Source organism: Manihot esculenta, chromosome 11 (assembly GCF_001659605.2).
Source record: "Manihot esculenta cultivar AM560-2 chromosome 11, M.esculenta_v8, whole genome shotgun sequence".
NCBI classification, from domain to species: Eukaryota; Viridiplantae; Streptophyta; class Magnoliopsida; order Malpighiales; family Euphorbiaceae; genus Manihot; species Manihot esculenta.
This window is the reverse complement of record NC_035171.2, coordinates 562,129-583,166: the sequence shown is the minus strand read 5'-3', so window position 1 is coordinate 583,166 and position 21,038 is coordinate 562,129. Positions and strand designations below refer to the sequence as shown.

The following is a 21,038-nucleotide window of genomic DNA, read 5'->3' as shown; positions in this document are numbered from 1 at the left end:
TTTAACAAAGTTGTATTAAATTGTCATCATATATAGAACAACCCATTTGGAATCACAGTTTCATGATAAAATCTCTCCCTTCCTTGCCATTGGAATTGGATAGGGCCAAGTGCCACCTCCTTCCTTAGCACTTCGGCCTGCACATATAATTGTTGAATAATTCTAAAGTACTAAATCATCATATTGATCAAATATGGTATATATAATAAGTGATAATATAAACTCAAGGGGTCTGATTTTAACTTCTACTCTAATCTTGTCATTAACTTGTACCTGCAGGTGTGAATTGTCAAAAAATTAAAACATATATACTTTTATAAAAAAAATAAATTTAATTTAAATTTAAATTATATAAAAAGAAAATTTTAATATGAAAATTTGAGAAATATTTATATAAACCCGATCCATTATGGATCAAGAAATTTTTAAAATATAAATAAGTAGGTCTTATTATAAAAAAAAATAAATAGAACCCACTTTAATATCTTTTGAATTTATAGTAAATTAGGTTCATTTAAAAATTTTTTTGAAAATTTAGTTCTTGACATGAAAATTTTAATATGGGAAGTTCAATTATAAAAACTAGAATCTGATTTCTTATTAATCAAGTTTTACTTCTATAATGTTTTAAAAACAGATTAACTTTTTTAGAGTTTTATAAAATTTTCTATTATGAATATATATAAGAGAGTTTAAGTTCTGATTTATAAACCGAGCCAAATGAAAAAAAAAAAAAATAGTAATCTTGTGTGACATATTACATGTTGTTTCGTTGTGAAAAGAATTTTTGCTAAATTTGTTTTGTGCTCAATGTTCAATTGAGGTACTGTCAAAATAGGGAGGGAGTTGAGCTTGGTGGTGCCAATGAAATATATTGAGTTGTGATCCTATAAAAAATAGTTCATACATTTTATCAAAACACATTAACAATATATTTTATTTATTTAAATTAAAAAATTGTTATTCACATGTTAATTGAGAGACTGCTACATATAAGGCAATTCTTTCACGCATTTGGAAAATAAATAAGTACTTTTTTTTTAATATATATAAACTAGTATAATGAAACTAGGCTAGGTTTCCTGAGGCATTTTATTATATTACATTGTAGTAAAGGCATACATGGTATTATTTGGAGATAGGGGTGGAACTATTAAGCTACACTCATTCCCCAAATTGTCACCAAATATAGAAAGAAGCTGCATTTTTTACAAAAGATAGAAAAGCACATCATAATTAATAGGCACCTCATATTTCTAGCCACACGACCCAAGGAGAGTGTCGTAACCTGTCAAGGATAAGCCTCAATGATTGATAACAGTGTTGGAACTTTGATAATCTTGTAGCTACCAAAACCTCCTTCCTCCAGCAACCTTTTCCATTCTGCTTCACTCCTTTCTTTTCCTTGAACCTCAACCATCATCAACATATCAAACATTAATTTTGTATGCTCGAACAAGTCCTGTTCTTCTGGATTTAAGACTGCTTCCATGATTATAAGCTTTCCAATCTTTTTAGGCAATGCTTCTCGACACTTTTTTAAAATTTTGATGCAATTTTCGTCATTCCAAACATGTAGGATCCACTATATTTCGAAAATAACAATATTAATTACAATAATGATGTTCCAGTAGAAGTACGATTTCTAATAGCAAATAACAATCTAACACAGTATATAAAAGACTCTATAATTACCTTCATAAGAATGACATCAGCGGCAGGAATGCTTTCAAACATATCACCGGCAATATGTGTGACACCCTCATACTGTGGTGCCATAGCCACCACATGTGGAAGATCGAAGTTGATACCTTTTATATGTGGATGTGCCTTCACAATCTCCCCCACCATAGCACCAGACCCACCCCCAACATCCACAAGGGATCCTACCCCATTCAACCCATCTTTATAGCTAGTCTTCATTGCTTCCACCATGATGTTGGATGCCCCACTCATAGCCCCGTTAAATAAGATGTTGAATTCAGGATTTACTGATGCAAAATCCCATAACTCCAAACCATGAGATCTAGAGAACCCATTCCCACCTTCCTTTATAATATCACTAAGTTGATGCCAAGGTTGTATCATCCATGTATGGTTCTCCAACATCAACAAGGGTGCAAGACTCCTCTTGGAATCGCGAAGTAGGAATTTGGAGGAGTTCGTGAGGCCATAGAGAGTAGTAGCGTTGTGTTTCCCTTCTGAGCTTGATGTGAAGATTCCTCTATGAACTAACAGTGTCATGACTCGTGAGAGGCGATCGGTATCCAAGGAAGGGTGGTTGATGCTTTTAGCAATGTAAAACAAGGAAAGGGGACACCCATGGGAGTTTATTATATCAGGAATGCCTAGCTCAACTACACACTTGAGTGCCATGCCATCAACGTAGCCAAAAATGCACTGCCATAATGTGGCTTCACCTCTGACCATTTCATCGGGATCTCCTACTTCTAGTCTTTCCATTTCCCTCTTCCTTAATCTTGCAATTCACAAGAATGTGGTGTAATTGAAGACTATATTACTCCAGTTAAAACTTATAAATTTTTACGGAGTAAGAGAAATTACCAATTACCTTGGTGTATGTACTCTCTTATGAATAAAAAAAAAAAAAAAAACATTTCACATATAAACTGCCCAGAGTACTTTAATAATTTAAATAAAAACTATAATTACACGAGTGGGTGAATACCCACAATAATGCATGCAATGGTTGTACTGATTTTCCAGAAAAAGTGACACGACTGGCAGCGTCGTGTCAGGAGATGATAAAAAGTCATTAGGTAGGGCCAAATGTCACCTCCTTAATTAATTGCGTATCAAGTTGAGCAACTTGGTTATTACCTAGATAAAACGAATTTATCTAATTTTATTAAAGCCTATTTTACAACAGAAAAAAAAAAAAAATATATATATATATAAATTTAAAAGTAAGCTTGACTTTATAAACAAAAAACAAATTATTACATATCATTGGAAGGCTGAATATTCACAATAGTAAAAGTAAAATTTATTATAATTAATATTTATAATAAAATTATTATACAATATGGTAAATTTCTTCTAAGAAGCAGATATTGATTTCAGCCGACAACCATTAGTTTTATTTTAACTAAATGCATTATTTAGTGTCTTATTCTTATAAAACAATCAATTATCAAGTAATTAACTTTTATAAAACATAATTATTTAATCTTTTACATTTGAATGTGAGTTATATCCGCTATAACTTTTTAAGATTTAATAGTTATATTTTATAAAATTTAAATATTAATAATTATATATAGTTTATTTTATAAAAAAAAAGAGTTTAATTAAAGTTAAATGTTAAATATTTAACTTGGGGGCATTTCCAAAATTTGTATATGGTATTTTATTTTATTATCATTAAAATTAAATATCCACGGTTTATTCCTACTATTGTTAAAGACAGTATATTGCTAACTAAATTATTGTTAAAGTTGCAAATTTTCTTACTAATACTTTAAAATTTTAAACTTCTCGCATGATGAGACACACACTGATTATTTCAGTATTTTTTTTTTTATAAGATTGATTATTTCAGTATTTTTTTTTTTAAAACGGTAATTAAAAATTGAAAGAGTAAAACCTGACTCAAATGCACCTACCACTAAAATAAATCTATGAATAGGTCAGTATTAATTTAATAAAAACTTTTATTATCCTTAAATGTGCTTTGTATTTTTTTTTAAAGGTAAATGTGCTTTATATTATTATTTAAAAAAATTTAACAATTCATTAATAAGCATATCATAATAATAGTACATCATAATCTTTTTGTAAGAGATGAAAAACTTATAATGTTCATAGAAATAGAATATTTGGACAGATCATAATATTTTTTTTGTGTAGTAATTAATTATTTTTAATTTCTCATTTCCAAAACTTATTTTTAATAATTTTTTGAGGGAGAATGGAGTCTCTCTTTAAAAAGATTTACCATACAATCATATCCAAGAATTTAAATATATTGCTACATTTGTTTACTACTTTGTGGAGTAATTTTAGTATAAGTATCTAGCACCTTTCTTGAAATTATTATCAGTATGGCTGCCTCATGAGGCTCATCAGTTCCATGTTCTTACTCACTGATAAAAAGTTAAATTGAAAGTCTCTTTAGAAGTTAGATAACCTCTCCTTATCATGGTAGGAGGTTTTTAGATAGTAATTATTTGGAGAAAATTTCCTTTTTGAAGAAAAAGGCAAAGAAAATTTAGTCAGATTGATTTAAAACACATTTAATGGGTAGTGGGGCTTGTGGGTGTACAGTGAACTAATGGAGTACAATACCTGATCAGTTTGGAAAATAAAAACTTATTTCCTTGTCGCAACGCAAGTAATAAATGTCCTCCATCGATCTGACTAATTCATTCGAGATAAGGGTGCTGCGTTCATTCACCAAAGATTATATAGAAAGCACAGAGTAATAAGATAACAAAGATGAAAAGCACACCATAAATAGAAAAATAAATGGTAATATTTCTAGCTACACAATCCAAGGAGAGAGCATATCAGGGATAAGCCTCAATTATTGATATCATTGCTGGAATTTTTATAATTTTGTAGCTTCCAAAACCTCCTTCCTCCAACAGCCTTTTCCATTCTACTTCACTCCTTTCTTTTCCTTCGACATGAACCATCATCACTAGATCAAATATCAATCTTGTATGATTGAACAAGTCGAATCCCTGCGGATTTAAAACTGCTTCCATGATTATAAGCTTTCCAGTTTTCTCAGGCAATGCTTGTCTACACTTTTTCAAGACTTTGATGCAATTTTCGTCATCCCACGTATGCAATATCCACTACATTTCAATAACAATAATATTATTTGTAATACTTATATTCAAGTAGAAGATGAGTCGTTTAAATTTTAGGTTTTCTAATATATTATTAAGATTCTATTACCTTCATAAGAATTGCATCAGCTGCAGGAATGCTTTCAAACATATCGCCAACAACATGTGTGACGCCCTCATACTCTGGTGCCGTAGCCACCACATGTGGAAGATCGAAATTGATACCTTTTATATGTGGATGTGCCTTCACAATCTCACCCACCATTGCACCAGATCCGCCTCCAACATCAACAAGCGATCCTATTTCCTTGAACCCATCTTTATAGCTAGTCTTCATTGCTTCCATTGTGATGCTTGATATCCCATCCATAGCCTTATTAAATAAGGTGTTGAACTCAGGATTAGATGATGCAAAATCCCAAAGCTCTAAACCATTAGACCTAGCAAACCCATTCCCACCTTCCTTTACAATATTACTAAGGTGATGCCAATTTGGTACAGTCCCTTCATGGTATTGCAACATCAATAAGGGTGCAAGACTTGTCTTGGAATTGCGGAGTAGAAATTTGGAGGAGTTCGTGAGGCCATAGAGAGTAGTAGTGTTGTGTTTCCCTTCTGGATGACTTGATGTGAAGATTCCTCTGTGAGCTAACAATGCCATAATCCGTGAGAGGCGATCAATGTCCAGAGAAGGGTGGTTGATGCTTTTAGCAATGGAAGACAAGGAGAGGGGACAACCATGGGAGTTTATTATATCAGGAATGTCTAGCTCAACTACACACTTGAGTGCCACGCTATCCATGAAGCCAAAAATGCATTGCAGTATTGTAGCTTGACCTCTGAGCATTCCCTCTGGATCTCTTGCCTCTAGCCTTTCCATTTATCTTAATCTTGCACTTGAGAAGAATGGGATGTAAACAACAGATTGTGGCAATTATATATGCAATTCCCAGTCTATAAAGAACATGTATATTTAATTGGTGCGTGGACCACGTAACCAAGATATTATAACGGTGAGATTTGACATACACTTCTGTAGAGCCTCATCTTTCACTACAAGAATTCACAATTTCACTAACTGATGGTAAATCCGTTAGTATCACTAACGGATTCACCAACGGTTTGAAATCCGTTAATGATACTAACGAATTCACCAACGATTTGAAATCCATTAATGATTCTAACGGATTCACCAACGGTTTGTGATTCCGTAAGTAATACTAACGGAATCACTCTAACGGACTACTAACGGATGAAGCTATCCGTCAGTAATCCGTGAGTGAAAATTTTGGAGCCAAAATTCCAGTCTTAAATGAAATCCCTAATTCCTTAAAATCAAAATCACTGAAAATCTGAAGTTGCCTCCAACCTTTCCCTCGTTCACTGCTCGTTCACTGCCAAGTGCATCCATCGTCCGCTGCCATCAACGGTTCGCCGCCATCAACGGTTCGCTGCCATCGACCGTCGACAACGAAGCTTATTCTCAGCATCAATATCCACGGGCTCACTGAAATCGGAACTTCGGTCCAACCTCTCGGCCGTTCACTGCCCTGTTCATCCAACGTCCACGCCATTAAAAGGTTTGCCGCCATCAACGGTTCGAAGCCATCGACCGTCGACAACGGAGCTTATTCTCAGCATCAATATCCACGGGCTCACTGAAATCGGAATTTGGGTCCAACCTCTCGGCCGTTCACTGCCCTGTTCATCCAACGTCCACCGCCATCAAAAGGTTCGCCGCCATCCACCGTCGAATTTCCCACTCCACGATTTCAAATTTCTTAGATTTTTTGTAATTTTTTGCTTGTTTAATTTTTTGCTTGTTAATTTTTTGCTTGTTAATTTTATGATACATTTATGCTTGTTTAATTTCTTTGCTCAACCCGTTCTCATCATAGATTTTTTTTTCAAGCCCTTTTTTTTTTTTCCTTGCATTTTGACATTGACGATAATTCTTCTCTCTCCCTATTCAGCGATATCTCCTCTCTCTCCAGTCGGTGACATCTCCCACAGTCCCACTTCCCAGTCAAGCCTCTCTCCCCCACTTCATTGACGAGTGCCGGCAGCCCAATCTCCTGCAGGTAGTTTTTTTGTGAAAATTATTGCAAGTTCTCAGACTTGATTTACAAATTATGTTTTAACTGTTGGTAGTTTATTTGTGGGTTAAATTATTGATATTATTGTTCTCTCTGATGAGAATGGATGTGTTGACTTAAGTAATTTGTGGAATTCCATGCAACTGTGATATTTTTTTCCGGTGATTGTCTTTCAGATGTTTGAGATAGCGATGTGCTTGGCCATAGATTATGAGTTGCTTTCTAGGTAGTTTCTGCGTCTATTCAGTTTTTTCCGGTAATTGTCTTTCAGATGTTTGAGATAATGAGTCTTAATTCATCGAAAAAAATGGAAGCATGAAGCTCATGAGTTGCTTTCTAGGTAGTTTCTGCGTCTATTCAGTTTTATTACTTTGTTCTGCTTTCTGTGGATAATTTGACACATCCTTTTACCTACTGTTGTGATTGGTCTCTTAGTGTTATGAAATAATTTTATAATTTTATAATCTGGGTTCCTTTTAAGATAACATCACTTGTAACAAGAATAACAGTAGAAAATAGCTAAACAAGAAGAAAGGAAAAATGTTATTATGAAATAGCTGAGAATACAATTGTATTTATACAAGAAATGTAAAACAGAGGTATCAATACAGCCAAGACACCTCAGTAGAAGGAGAAAAACTTTAGAATAAATACACGTTGTCTATGCCAGCTTAATTCTCTCTTAGGGAACAGATTTCGTAAAGCAAAGTAAAAGTTAACTTCTGGAGTTATTAATTCTTCCACCTGTTCACTGTTTATCTCAACTTACTTTGTTCAGATTGGTGGAGGTGAGGTTCAGACAGGTATGCAGGACGACAATTGCAGTGCATTGGAGTTCCTGTCCACTTGCAAATTGGCGAACCTAACAGTGAAGGCAGAGCTTGGTTGTTGCTTGCTTCATAGAAGTGGAAGGCTAACTATAGATGGCTGCATCCTTCAATGTGAGTCAAACCCTTTGGACTATCTCTCATGCCCAATCGTGACTACAGTTGGGGGGAGTGAGATTTTCTCCTCCTCTGTGAAGACTAGTTGTGATGGTGTTTCTGTTTCTCAAACTCGGATAGAAGGGGGTTCCAAGGCTGTTGTTACAAGTGGGAAGCTGGCTTTGCAGCGAGTTCGAGTCATCTGTTCTCGAACTTGTGTTTATTTCTGGTTTGATGTAGAAGATAACTGATGACATCTCAAGCTAGCCTGTAACATAATGAACCTAGCTTTTTATTTATTCTCATTGTTGAATTGATTCTGAATATAAATGCTTTCATTCAAGATAATTTCAGAGTTACTTTGATGTCTACAAATCAGAGTTTATCTTCATAGTTATTGATTGCCAGGTTTAGGAGGCCAAGTAACGTTACCAGGAACACGTAATAATGTATAAAAATAAATGGGTTTGCAATTTTATGGATCACCAACGGATTACCAACGGAAATTTCCGTAGGTGATCCGTTAGTGTCACCATCAGAAATTTCCGACGGAATACCGTCACTGTCACCCACGGAAATTTCAGTTGGTGATCCGTTGGTGTCACCAATGGAATTTTCCGTTGGTGATCCGTTAGTGTCACCAACGGATAGAAATTTCCGTTGGTGAATAATTTACCAACGAGGATTTTGCAGACGGAATGAATCCGTTGGTGATCCGTTAGTGATATTGATCACCAACGGATTTTCAATGTTTACCAACGGAATTTTCCGTTGGTAAACATCAAAATTCTTGTAGTGTTTTATTTTTATTTTTATTTTTTTCCAAATGAAAGAGACTATGTAGGAAGAATAGTACGAAGTTCATGTGACAAAAACTGTTACATCGAAAAAAAAAAAAAAAAAACCATGGATGAACTTTTTATATAACAGCCTCATCTTTATCGTTAGTTAGGCTAAGTAAACATCTAATGATTGGAGGTAAATGATATTAATTACTGCATATAAAAAACTAAACAAAATCCCTTAATTATATAATTCATAATTTATACAATTAACAAAATATAAATCTTCTGTATAATCTAACATATACTTTTCATAAATAAAATTACAGTTTTTTTTCTTTTTTTTTACTAAAAAATAGAGATTTTTCTTTGCCTAGCATAAACAGTATAAGGCTTGGTATAAGAAAAACATACTATTGAAGCCCATAGAAATTTCAACCAAAAGACCCACAAACTAACCCTAAAATTGAATTCTATAATCTAAGGAAAAGCACATTAAATAAAAGGGAAGATTGTCCCCTTGAGAATTGGCAAAGGTCCTTTGACACCAAAAGGAAGAAAAGAAATTTGGTAAAGGTCCAAATTCATTACCCAAAAATATAATAATTTTTCTTAATTGGTACAAGTCAAAGGGATTGTTAAACATAATTGTTATAGTGATTTTCATCATTTATTATAATACTGTAGATGTAAGTGGTAGTTCATTCTAAATTGGTTTCAGACTAAAATCATTAATTTTGACTCAAAAATTGGGGAAAATTAGAAGGACTCTATTTAATTCGTATTTTTATCAAATTTAATAATTGAATTTTCTTATTGCTTATTTTGACCTGAAAATGGACTAATATACTATAATCCATTGATTTTAATCAATGTAAAGTTTGATAATTTTTAATTGTAATAAAACCAAATCAAATAGAAATTTTGATTGTGAATGAGACCGTGTCCCGGATTAGTTGCTGTAGCCTTAGCAGCAATTGAAAAGGCCAAGTTGAAGGACAAAACCAACAGTTGCCTCAACCTGTTCTCCAAGGGTCAACATGAATACAATCAGAAATCTTCAATTATTAATTATTATTATAATGAAAAACGAGTCCTCCTTTGCTTCCTGTCTAATTAAAAAATCAACCTAGAAGATACGGGCGATTCTGAATGATATCTGCCGGATCTTGCTTTCCAAACTGTCTAGATTTCTTGCAGGATTTGTATCTCTATGCCTCCCCATTTAAAACTCTCCTACCTTCTCTTCTTTCTCTTCATGCTCTCTCCTCCTGCACTTCTTTTCTTTCATACGCCTTTCTTCTAATTATGGCCGCCGAGGCTCATCAGTTCCATGTTCTTGCTGTTGATGATAGTCTCACTGACAGAAAGTTGATCGAAAGGCTCCTTAGAACCTCTTCTTATCATGGTATGTAATTTCAGGGATTTCTCTGAATCTTTTCCTTTGTGTTTTAATTGGTTTAGATTTTTTATTTTGATTGTGATTTGCTTGTACAGTTACCGCAGTCGATTCAGTAACTAAGGCCTTGGAGTTCTTGGGTTTGAATGAAGATGAACACACAGATTCAATACTTTCTTCTGTTTCTTCAGATCATCATCAGGATGTTGAAGTAAATTTGATCATTACAGATTATTGTATGCCTGGGATGACAGGCTATGATCTCCTTAGAAAGATCAAGGTACTTTCATCAATTCTTGCCTAGAAATGCTACCTTTAAATTCAGAAGACTTAATATTCTAGATCGTAAAGTCTGATCATATGTGCATCTGATGTGCAGGAATCTAAATCTTTTAAGGACATACCAGTTGTGATCATGTCCTCAGAGAATGTTCCATCAAGAATTAATAGGTGAGCCAATTGTCATATACTGTATATAAATCATAAAAAGCTTGATTTATTTGAATTCTGATCTGACATGAGTTAATGGGTATTGATCAGATGCTTGGAAGAAGGAGCTGGAGAATTCTTTCTGAAGCCAGTTCAATTATCAGATGTGAACAAGCTTAGACCCCATTTGATGAAAGGAAGAGCTGGAGAAATTCACTCACCGGAGAGAACAGGAACAATATACAATGGCTTGGAAGTTGTTTGATTAACAAAGTATTTGCTTAATTATAGATCACAAAATAGGAAAATCCCCAATTACAGGATCATCCACTTAGGTTATATTGTAAATTACTGAAAAAGAAATATTCATTCAAGTTTTGCTGCCTACTCCATTCTGATGACATCTGCCTATTGGTAACATATATTAAAATTTAAATATCAATTAAATTTATTATATTTAAATTTAGAAATAAAAAAAATTACTATTTGATATTGAAACACTTTAATTAGTCTCAATTTAAAAATTTTTTTTCTGTAAATTAATTCACCCATGTTGTATAGAGTTTAAAATATTTTTAACACGGATAATTAGTAAATATCTTTATAAAATAAAAAATTAATTAATAAATTTTTTTGTTAAAAAATATTAATGAAAGAATTAAATAATAGATTTTTAAAAAATTTAATATATTTTTTAAATTTGATAGATTTAAATATAAATTATTTTAAAAATATTAAAACAAAAGTAAAATTTTTAAATATTTAAAATAGTTTTTTTATCACAAATTTCAATTTCAAACGAACTTGTTTGTATTCTGATACGCATTGATAAAGCACGAGACTCTCTCCGTCTAGTAAAGTGGGCCTATTAATCATTCTAAGAGTGAATGAAGCTGGACTGGGCTGATGACCTGCACAGTCCAACTAGTTGTGGCCTTCAACACTTTATATATTATGATTTATGTATAGGTCCAAATACTTGAAAAATTAATATTAGGAAACTCTACTAATCTCACATAAAACAAAGAATAAAAGTTTAGTCTAGATAAGTGTACTTGAATAAATTTAAAAGATTTTAAATTTTACTGTTCTAATTTAGAATTGAAAATAATTCATTTATAATTAAAAAATATAGAATAATAAATGTGAATAATATTAACATAATATAATTATTATAAGTCTGATCTTATATAAATATGAATATAAATAGTTGATCTCTAATAAAATATAGAAATTTTATTAATTGAAATATCTTTAATACTATCCTTAACTAACAAATTGTTTGATTGCATGGTAAAAACCACATACAATACAAAGGAATGACAAACCTTATTAATTTCTTTTATTTTAAAGTATTATAATTAAATAATAAAAAGTACATAAATCCAATTTAACATACGTTCAACATGGAAAAATATTTAAATGGTCACAGGCACTACTTGAAGGTCAACAAAGAGAGAGTTGACTAATAAATGACTGGAATTAAATTCCATCATTTTCATTAACTTTCTCCGATTAGATTCTCTCCTCTCTCACTCTCACTGTATTTCTGCAGCTGCTCCGCGTCTCACTCCACCGCTAACTTTCCCGCATTTTCTCTCCCCCCCAACATCGACTCCAACGAGCCTTAGGAGAATCTTCGATCATATCACTCTTTCGAATCACATTCTTTCGTCCTTTTGCATCCTAACGGAATTCTCTGCTTCTTTGTTCTTACCCCATTTCCTCATACTTTTTCTTCCTATTTAAACCCTCAAATCTCCAACCCAAGCCTTTCCTTCCTAATTCGATCAATTTTTCACTTTGATCACTTCTGCAATTTCGGCCCTGAGCTTTGATTCTTTATTCCTTTCCAAAAGCTGAAAAGAAACGATAAGAAAAGAAAAAGCTGATGTGAAGTGTCGATGAGCTGAGGAAAGTGGGTGATTTAGGGTTTGCCGGTGTTAAATGAGGCAATGTGTGTGTTTGGGGTTATGTATAGAAGTACGAGGCAGCAACGGGTAGGGTTTTGTTAGGCAAAGGAAGTTATTGAATTCTAGTGGATAAAATGACTGCAACCGAACAGTCGAGGCCAGGACCTGTGGAGAGAGACATTGAGTTGGTAATTCGTTTATTTAAGTTTATTGTTTGGACATTCATGGTTTTTTAAAATTGATTCTACATGATAGTACATGCTCTACATTTATGTGTACATTAAGGGGAAATTTTGTTAATGTAGCATTAAAATGATAAAAAGGAAAATGGTTTTGCTTCTTTGTCTGGTGGGCTACTTCAGTGAGATGCTTGCGTGCTGGTTTGGTAATTTTGTCGTGCTTGTCAAATAACTCTGATAATACCAACTATCATTTAAGCTACAAAATACCTTACTGTGAATTACCTCACATTTGCTTAGTTTATTTTATTTTTGGTTTTTTCTTTACGCAGGCTATCACTGCTCTTAAAAAGGGAGCCCAATTACTCAAGTATGGACGGAGAGGGAAACCCAAATTTTGCCCCTTCAGGCTGGCCAATGTAAGATTAAATATACTGCATCTGTTTTCCCCATTTCTTCCTCTTCATTTGAGGCTTTGCAATGTTTCTTGTGGGTCAAGGATATCTCATTTAATCTATGGAATTTTTCTCTTCTCCATTGAATAAGAAGCCCAATAAAGTAATTTCTCCTTTTCAAGTAGCTTGGTCTACAACTTCATCCATTCATCTTAATTGGTTTGTTTTATTTACTGTGTTGTGTTTGTAGCATACGTTCCCAGGGATGTTTGGTTTTGTTCAAAGTTTTCCATGCAATGTTTGTTCTATTTAATGAGTCATATGGTGTCTTAGATTTGCCACAAAGATGTCGCTTTCACTAAAGCTTAAAGCAAAGAAAAATTAGGTTCAGCAACTTTCACATGGATATTTACCAAATAAGATTTTCTGGAGAAAATAAGGATTAGTGTGTTTTCTTAAGGAATGAAAAGTAATAAAGAGAAAAGAAAGGAAGTTTAGTGTATATATATGGAAGGTAAAAGAGCTTCTAGGACTTAATAGAAAATATTGCAAGATATCCAATAATTTAACACTGGAATGAAGAAGCCTGAAAAAGTGACGCATGTAATCTTTCACTTGGCCATTGGATGTGATGATCTCTCAAGACAGTTTCACCTCTATGCTGGAAGGCACATGACAATTGTTGGTGCCCTGCATGGTAGTTCTACACTATTGCAGGGGTGGTTAGGGGGAAATAAAATGGATGCTGAGCATACTTTCCAGAATAATGTTCACCTTCCTAATAAAAAGTTAGAAGGATAAGTTGGACCTTTCCCTTTTGTCTCATTGTGGATGTATGCATGTATTTGTAGCATTTGGTTATGTTGCATCCAGTTCTGTTTGTGTCAAGCCCTTTCATATGTTACTTTTTCTAGATCCTGCATTTTAGTGCTTTGAATCTTAGAATCTTTCTATTTGGGTCATGTATTTTTGCTTAGGCTTTCTGTTGGTTGCAAATTATGTGAAGGAAATATTTCAATTGCATTTTAACCTCTAACAAAATTGTATGTACACTATGTCCTTCTTTTGTTTCTTTCAGGATGAATCTGCTCTAATATGGTTATCAGGAAAAGAGGAGAAGCATCTCAAACTGAGTCATGTCTCCAGAATTATATCTGGACAACGTACTGTAAGTTTATTTACATTGAGATTTGTGTAGCTTTACATGCTGCTTATTGCAGTAACATGCTGATTATAGTTTAGGGAGGTTGAGACATATATTTCACTTTGAACCTTGCAACCTATTATTAGGTATTCATGATCCTCGTTATTGGCAGTTGAAGGTGGCTTCTTCTTTTAGCAATGGGATATAATAATTTAAATTGCTTTGGTTTTCAGATGATTCAGCTTCACATATTACTTCTTTATTCTGCACTTAATATATTGGAGGTTGTATTTGCATATGCAAAGTTGCAATGAAAGTTTTATATGCCTTAAGAAAGGGCAGTGAGAAATGCTTTATGTATGTTATATTATGAAGTGCACTTGCATTAGTAATTTTTTATTTATGCTTCAGTTTTCATATGGTATGTTGCATGCATCTACTAGCTTTGGAAAGTTGTGCAATTGGACTGCATAGAGAAGTTCAAAGCTATATGGTGTATTGATAGAGGATGGCTAATAAAGTGGCGCATCTGTTATATGATGTCTTTTACATGATTCTCTATCCACATTAGAACTAGCAAACACAACCATGTGATAGGCAAAAATTTCACTATGTTCTAACTGGTTGTTCCTGATTTTGCATACTGCAGCCAGTATTTCAGAGATATCCTCGCCCAGAGAAAGAATACCAGTCATTTTCTCTTATATATAGTGATAGGTCTTTAGATTTGGTAGGTATCTCTCTTCTGATGGCCACTCTCACTTCTCTTCCTCCTTTTTCTGTCTCCAGATTATGCTGTGAAATCTGGAGAATCATCTTCTGTGATTGATCACAGTTTCTGATCAAACTTTTTCAATCACATATCACAACTTTTGTCATATTGAAACTTTTAGTCATTGTCTAACTCTTATTAACCAGATATGCAAGGACAAAGATGAAGCTGAAGTCTGGATTACTGGTCTAAAAGCACTAATATCACGCAATCATCTTAGGAAAGGGAGAGCAGATTCCAGAAGTGATGGGATCTCATCTGAAGCAACTAGTCCTAGAGCACACACCCAAAGAAGTTCTCCTTTGAGCTCTGCATTTGGTAGTGGTGACAGTTCACAGAAGGTATGCTTCTTTACTCTCTCATTTGTTATTGCATTACATTGCTTGAACAATATTTTTTTTCTTTGAACTGATATAGGATGAAATGGATCCCCTACGTCTTCGTACTCCATATGATAGTCCTCCTAAAGCTGGTTTAGAAAAGGCATTTTCTGATGTTGAATTGTATGCTGTCGCTCCCAAAGTCTTATGTCCATCTGAATCTGCTTGTGGCTCAGTTCATTCTGTGTCATCAGGAGGCTCAGAAGCAATAAATGGGCGTCTAAAGGGTATGACTGTGGATGCTTTTAGAGTTAGTTTATCAAGTGCTGTTAGCTCATCGAGTCAAGGTTCTGGTCATGATGAGAATGACGCACTAGGGGATGTTTACATTTGGGGAGAAGTCACTGGTGATGGTATTCTTGGTGGTGGAGTGCATGGAGTTGGGGGTTCTGGTGTTAAGATGGATTCTTTAGTTCCAAAACCCTTGGAATCTGCAGTCCTATTGGATGTTCAGACTATAGCGTGTGGTCGTCGACATGCTGCCTTGGTAACAAAACAGGGGGAGGTTTTCTCTTGGGGAGAGGAGCTTGGAGGCAGACTTGGGCATGGTGTTGACTCTGATGTATTGCATCCAAAGCTTGTAGATGGTCTAAAAGATATCAATGTTGAACTTGTGGCATGTGGAGAGTACCATTCCTGTGCAGTAACACTTTCAGGAGATTTATACATATGGGGTGGTAGTTCTCAAAATTTTGGGCTCCTTGGATATAGAAATGAAAATTGGGTTCCAAAAAAGTTAAATGGACCTCTAGAGGGAATACATGTCTCATCAGTCTCATGTGGACCATGGCACACAGCTGTTGTGACTTCTGCTGGGCAATTGTTTACTTTTGGAGATGGAACTTTTGGTGTTTTAGGCCATGGGGACTGCAAAAGTGTATCTACACCCAGGGAAGTGGAATCCCTCAAAGGTCTTCGCACTGTGCGAGCAGCCTGTGGTGTTTGGCACACTGCTGCAGTTGTAGAAGTCATGGTTGGGTCTTCAAGTTCGAGCAATTGTTCTTCAGGAAAGCTATTTACATGGGGAGATGGAGATAAAGGCCGTCTTGGGCATGGCGACAAAGGACCGAGATTGGTACCCACTTGCGTTGCTGCTCTTGTTGAACCCAACTTCTGTCAAGTTGCTTGCGGGCACAGCATGACTGTTGCATTGACAACTACGGGTCATGTTTACACAATGGGAAGCCCTGTATATGGTCAGCTTGGGAATTCTCAAGCAGATGGCAAGCTCCCTGTTCGTGTTGAAGGAAAGCTTACAAAAAACTTCGTTGAAGAATTAGCTTGTGGTGCTTATCATGTAGCAGTTTTAACTTCAAGAACTGAAGTTTACACATGGGGAAAAGGTGCCAATGGTCGATTAGGTCATGGTGATACAGATGATAGAAATTCCCCGACAATTGTTGAAGCTTTGAGGGACAAACAGGTTAAAAGTGTTGCCTGTGGCACTGGTTTTACTGCAGCTATCTGTCTTCATAAGTGGGTATCTGGTGTTGACCAATCCATGTGTTCTGGCTGCCGCCTTCCATTTAATTTCAAAAGGAAACGACACAATTGTTACAATTGTGGCCTTGTATTTTGCCATTCTTGTAGTAGTAAAAAGTCTCTCAAGGCTTCAATGGCGCCAAATCCCAACAAACCATACCGTGTCTGTGATCAATGTTTCGGCAAACTTAGGAGGGCCACTGAAGCTGACTCTTCATCGCATTCTGCTCTAAGTAGAAGAGGAAGTATAAATCAGCGACTAATTGAAGCTGAAAACAGTGACTATTTGAATACAAGGTCACGTGTCCAACTTGGAAGAAATAATTCCATAGAATCATCTAAAGATGTGGAAAATGAATCTTTGAAAAGAAACAAGTTGAATGGTTCTCAGATTTCTCTCTCTGCAAATGATTCTTCTCAGCGGAATGCATTTAATAACTCTAAATATTTTGGTTCATCCAAGAAATTTTTCTCAGCTTCTCTTCCGGGATCAAGAATTATGTCTCGAGCAACATCACCAACATCAAGGCGATCTAGTCCACCTCGTGCAACAACACCAACCCCAACAATATCAGTGCATGCATTGCCCAAAACTATTGTGGATGACACTAAAAGGTCAAATGATAGGCTGAGTGAGGAAGTTGTTAAATTAAGGGCTCAGGTATTCATGTTACCTTTTCTAATTTCAATCTGTTCAGAAATTTATTGTTCTGAGTTGCAGTGTATGTGTATCTGTATATGCTTGCATGCATGTTAATTATGTGGCCAATAGCTGAGCTTTTATCTACTCCTGCAGAACTGACAAACATGGTTATCTAGATTGACATTATAATTGGAGAATAGTATCATGTTTGTGGTGATTAATGCTTATGTTGCTACAATTCATGGCTGTGACAGATGTGTTCTAGTCCCTTTTTCTTAACATGTTAATTTTGCTTATTAAATTTCTGTAGTCACAACATTCATCGTACCTGAAATCAATCTGAATTTTGATTCGCTTGTAGTCATCATGATTTTTCCAATTTTATTTGCTGCAACACTATTACAAATTTTCTTGGATTATCTGTTGGAATCACATTATTACAGTCTAATGAGACACACATGCTTGACGTTATGAGACTATGCAACACTCACATGTATTCTTAGCTTTGTTAATGCACTCTGCATGTTGCTGCTACATCTGTGCATTATGGCTCACTGGCTGGATAATGTAGGTTGAAGAACTTACTTGCAAAGCTCAACTTCAGGAAGTTGAGCTGGCAAGGACAACCGAACAATTAAAGGAAGCTATTGCAGTTGCAGAGGAGGAGACTTCAAAATGCAAAGCAGCAAAGGAAGTTATCAAGTCACTTACTGCCCAAGTGAGTTAAAAGTGGATGTGCTTACCTTGTTTGGGAAATAAGTTCTAGCACCAATGCCTAGAATGGGACAAAGCTGTTATACAATAATATTATTGAATGTTAGGATTTGAAATTTGTGAAGTATAGTCAGATTTAGAGGAGGATCTGAGGACATTATGTTCAAAAAATTTAATAATATCAAACATAGTGCATACATTATATATTGTTGGGGCGTTTTATGTGTTTAATTAATCATCATATGTTACAATCTCAGAAGTGTTCTGCATGAGCCACATGCATGCATGTTGTAGATGTTAATCAGTTGCATCAAGTTTAGGAAAATAAATTGTAGGAACAAAAACTTGTTTATTCTAAGCCTTCTCCAGAAGTGTCTTGCAACAGTGGTATTAACCAATAATCATATTTATTATTTTAATTGGAAGGAGGCTGTAAATTTTTTCATTCCGTGTAAGTTATTATTATTAATCAATTGAGCATCATCTTAATTGATTGTTTGTTAATTTATTTTTGGTAGTTGAAAGACATGGCAGAAAGGTTACCTGTTGGAGCAACAAGAAACAGCAGTTCACCTTCCTTTTATTTTTCTAGTGCCACTCCCCCAAGGGAAGTTTCTTCTGTAATCAATGAGCAACTGAGTAGTCCCACAACTTGTCACGAACCAGATTCAAATGGATCAAGCAGCCTGGCAATTTCTACTGTGTCTGGCACCACTAGCAACCAAACTATGCATCACTCTGAAGTGCCACATTTGGAAGCAACAGCAAAGAGTAAAAACAGAACAGCAAAAGTTGAACCTACCCATGGGGATGAATGGGTTGAGCAGGATGAACAGGGTGTGTACATTACCCTTGTTTCCTTGCCTGGAGGTGCTAAAGATATTAAGCGTGTTCGTTTCAGGTATCTCACAAGGCATGACAAGCTATCACTGTATTGTTCACTAAATCCTTATTTGTCAAAGCTTTCTCCCAAAAGGCCAGAAGTATATTTTCATTCAATGGCAACAAATATAATGCTTTTCTTAAGGCCCTTCGCTCTTAAACTAACTACCCCCTCCCTTAACAAAGGGAAAAGAAGAGCTGTAAGAGCAAGCAATATGGAACTAACAATAGGACATTACCTTACTTTATTTTTTCCTCATTTTTTGCCCACCAATCCCCTTTTTCTATAAACAAAAACTCGGGGGCTGTGTTGCCAGCAGACAAGCTTGAACCATTAGGCATTGTGGTTTGTACATTTTGAAGCTCCTATGTATTGCATGTTTCCCCCTTGCTAGCATCTGCATGTCCTCAATTACACTGGTGGAAAATTTCTGAGAAGTGATCTGAAATTTCTTTTTTTCTGATTAATGCCTTGTTAGATATCATTACCCTCTGGTATGTTTATTTTTTGTTTTGCAGCCGAAAGCGATTCAGTGAGAAACAAGCAGAACAATGGTGGGCAGCAAACAGAGCAAGAGTATATCAACAATACAATGTTCCCATGGTTGATAAATCCATTGTGGGTCCAGGAAGGGAAGGTTTAGCTCATTGACCTTACAGAGTCAAGATGCAACTTTGATGGTACTTGCGAATGCTATTGATTGGAAATTTCAGGAATTGGTTTTGAATTTCTGCTCTCAAGATTGGAGGAAGCCAATTTTGTTTTTAGAGGGTAGAGCTATTGGTGATCTCTCCCTTTCGACTTTTTTTTTTTTTTTCTCCTAGTAAATGATGTATCCATATTTTCATAATTTCCTGTAATTTTTTTCAAAAGGAAACCTGAAAAGTGGTGAGGGTTATGTAAATTCTTTGCAAGTAGGTTGCTGGCTTTGAATTCAAAGCAGCTGCCTTTTGTATATTCACGAGGATGGTCTAATGGGGATTCATAGAGCGAGTACTTCTTTCGTTGTTTACAATACCCATCTTATTTGTGGAGGGTGGCCATGCAATGCAGTCTACAACAAATTTCTTTCTCCATTTCGCCCGCTCTCTGTTGCCTTCAGAGACGCTCAACTATTGTCTCGGTTTTACCTTAGGCCGGAGTTAAATGTAAAACCTTATGGACTAAGGGAAAATATCGGTGGACCAGTTTAATGTGTACTAAGGCACGGTAATATGATGGGACTCTTAAAAATTAAATGGAATTTATTTAGCGGTTTTTATTGGGCTATTTTGCATCACTTACCTTTTTTTAATAAAAAATTATCTTATAATTTGAAATGGAAATTTACATAAACCTTGTAAAACTGTTTTACAGGGTGAAATTTATTTTCACTATTTACTAAGACAAAAATATTACTTTTTGTTAAAAAGAACTTCTCGTAAAAAATTTTCTTTGCTAAAACGTTAATTTCTTTTCAAGTAGAATAAAACTAATATAAATATCCTTTTTTAAAAAAAAAAAAAGAAAAGAAAACTATTGTATACTTGTCAATATTTAAATTAATAAAAAATAATTTCTTTATTGATATGATTTTATAAATTTAATAATATAACTTTATTTGTGGGTTACATGGTTACTAAATGTTAATAGATTAATTAAAATCAGATAAAATTTGAAGAATTGGATGAAATTTCAAAAAGATAAATAAATTGTCAATTGTTAGATTAGATGCGCTGTTATATTAGCACTTAGCAGCGGGATCATGATTCATACTCTCGTTTCCTCTTGTTCTCAAGTCCTCAGATTTTATTCTTCATTTTTCCTTTCCAAAGAGACGGTGTTTTGCTCATGATATTCGTAATTCAATTTCTGTTGGTCTGAAGTCATATCAAACAAGAATCCATTGGGCGGCCAACACAAGCGAGCTGTAGACTGTTTCATTGTTGCGGAAGAGTGCTTGCCCCTTGGGCCAAGGAGTAATTATACAATATTTCATCCTTAATTAGCTGCATTATAGATATATTTAATTTCTTATACTAGTTTCAAGTATATTGCATATAACAATCACCTCATTTTTTAGCTAAGCTTTCTTGCATTTTTCGGAC

At 34.7% G+C, this 21,038-nt stretch overlaps 4 protein-coding genes and 1 long non-coding RNA gene across 8 annotated transcripts; 3 read left to right on the top strand and 2 right to left on the bottom strand.

Moving 5' to 3' along the window:
* Window positions 1-1,076: 1,076 nt before the first annotated feature.
* LOC110625911 (desmethylxanthohumol 6'-O-methyltransferase) lies at window positions 1,077-4,447 on the bottom strand. Of its 2 annotated transcripts, XM_021771604.2 has the most exons (3): window positions 4,309-4,447; window positions 1,696-2,479; window positions 1,077-1,585 (listed from the first exon to the last, which is right to left on the bottom strand). In XM_021771604.2, the coding sequence occupies exons 2-3, from the start codon at window positions 2,461-2,463 to the stop codon at window positions 1,292-1,294; spliced, it is 1,062 nt and encodes a 353-aa protein (XP_021627296.1). In that variant the 5' UTR covers window positions 2,464-2,479; window positions 4,309-4,447; the 3' UTR covers window positions 1,077-1,291. The 2 variants fall into 2 exon arrangements, with proteins under 2 accessions (XP_021627296.1, XP_043817446.1); XM_043961511.1 differs by lacking the exon at window positions 4,309-4,447 and having other exon boundaries at window positions 1,696-2,851.
* Window positions 4,389-5,743, bottom strand: LOC110625910 (desmethylxanthohumol 6'-O-methyltransferase). Its single transcript, XM_021771603.2, has 2 exons — window positions 4,927-5,743; window positions 4,389-4,823 (listed from the first exon to the last, which is right to left on the bottom strand). Exons 1-2 carry the CDS (start codon window positions 5,695-5,697, stop codon window positions 4,530-4,532), a joined length of 1,065 nt encoding a protein of 354 aa, XP_021627295.1. The 5' UTR covers window positions 5,698-5,743; the 3' UTR covers window positions 4,389-4,529.
* A 1,154-nt stretch (window positions 5,744-6,897) lies between these two features.
* LOC122725151 lies at window positions 6,898-8,184 on the top strand. The gene is made up of 2 exons (XR_006352610.1): window positions 6,898-7,253; window positions 7,692-8,184. It is a non-coding gene; the product is annotated as an uncharacterized LOC122725151 (long non-coding RNA).
* Window positions 8,185-9,698: 1,514 nt separating this feature from the next.
* Window positions 9,699-10,831, top strand: LOC110626544 (two-component response regulator ORR9). The gene is made up of 4 exons (XM_021772508.2): window positions 9,699-10,026; window positions 10,116-10,297; window positions 10,397-10,467; window positions 10,558-10,831. Exons 1-4 carry the CDS (start codon window positions 9,771-9,773, stop codon window positions 10,709-10,711), a joined length of 663 nt encoding a protein of 220 aa, XP_021628200.1. The 5' UTR covers window positions 9,699-9,770; the 3' UTR covers window positions 10,712-10,831.
* Window positions 10,832-11,742: 911 nt separating this feature from the next.
* Window positions 11,743-19,964, top strand: LOC110626543 (PH, RCC1 and FYVE domains-containing protein 1). Of its 3 annotated transcripts, XM_021772507.2 has the most exons (9): window positions 11,778-12,547; window positions 12,871-12,957; window positions 14,012-14,101; window positions 14,727-14,807; window positions 14,996-15,190; window positions 15,267-17,372; window positions 17,926-18,072; window positions 18,587-18,969; window positions 19,470-19,964. In XM_021772507.2, the coding sequence occupies exons 1-9, from the start codon at window positions 12,494-12,496 to the stop codon at window positions 19,600-19,602; spliced, it is 3,276 nt and encodes a 1,091-aa protein (XP_021628199.1). In that variant the 5' UTR covers window positions 11,778-12,493; the 3' UTR covers window positions 19,603-19,964. The 3 variants fall into 3 exon arrangements, with proteins under 3 accessions (XP_043817781.1, XP_043817780.1, XP_021628199.1); XM_043961845.1 differs by having other exon boundaries at window positions 11,759-12,547; window positions 18,587-19,964; XM_043961846.1 differs by lacking the exon at window positions 17,926-18,072 and having other exon boundaries at window positions 11,743-12,547; window positions 18,587-19,964.
* The last annotated feature ends 1,074 nt before the right edge of the window (window positions 19,965-21,038 follow it).

Bases quoted from the DNA above. Each gene is read 5' to 3' on its own strand.
- LOC110626544 (XM_021772508.2), top strand. From the start codon at position 9,771: ATGATATCTGCCGGATCTTGCTTTCCAAACTGTCTAGATTTCTTGCAG. The intron at 10,027-10,115 runs GTATGTAATTTC...TTGCTTGTACAG, and splicing joins TAGAACCTCTTCTTATCATG to TTACCGCAGTCGATTCAGTA. The intron at 10,468-10,557 runs GTGAGCCAATTG...GGTATTGATCAG, and splicing joins GTTCCATCAAGAATTAATAG to ATGCTTGGAAGAAGGAGCTG.
- LOC110626543 (XM_043961845.1), top strand. From the start codon at position 12,494: ATGACTGCAACCGAACAGTCGAGGCCAGGACCTGTGGAGAGAGACATT. The intron at 12,958-14,011 runs GTAAGATTAAAT...TGTTTCTTTCAG, and splicing joins GCCCCTTCAGGCTGGCCAAT to GATGAATCTGCTCTAATATG. The intron at 14,808-14,995 runs GTAGGTATCTCT...CTTATTAACCAG, and splicing joins GTGATAGGTCTTTAGATTTG to ATATGCAAGGACAAAGATGA.
- LOC110625910 (XM_021771603.2), bottom strand. From the start codon at position 5,697: ATGGAAAGGCTAGAGGCAAGAGATCCAGAGGGAATGCTCAGAGGTCAA. The intron at 4,824-4,926 runs GTAATAGAATCT...ATTGAAATGTAG, and splicing joins CTGATGCAATTCTTATGAAG to TGGATATTGCATACGTGGGA.
- LOC110625911 (XM_021771604.2), bottom strand. From the start codon at position 2,463: ATGGAAAGACTAGAAGTAGGAGATCCCGATGAAATGGTCAGAGGTGAA. The intron at 1,586-1,695 runs GTAATTATAGAG...TTCGAAATATAG, and splicing joins CTGATGTCATTCTTATGAAG to TGGATCCTACATGTTTGGAA.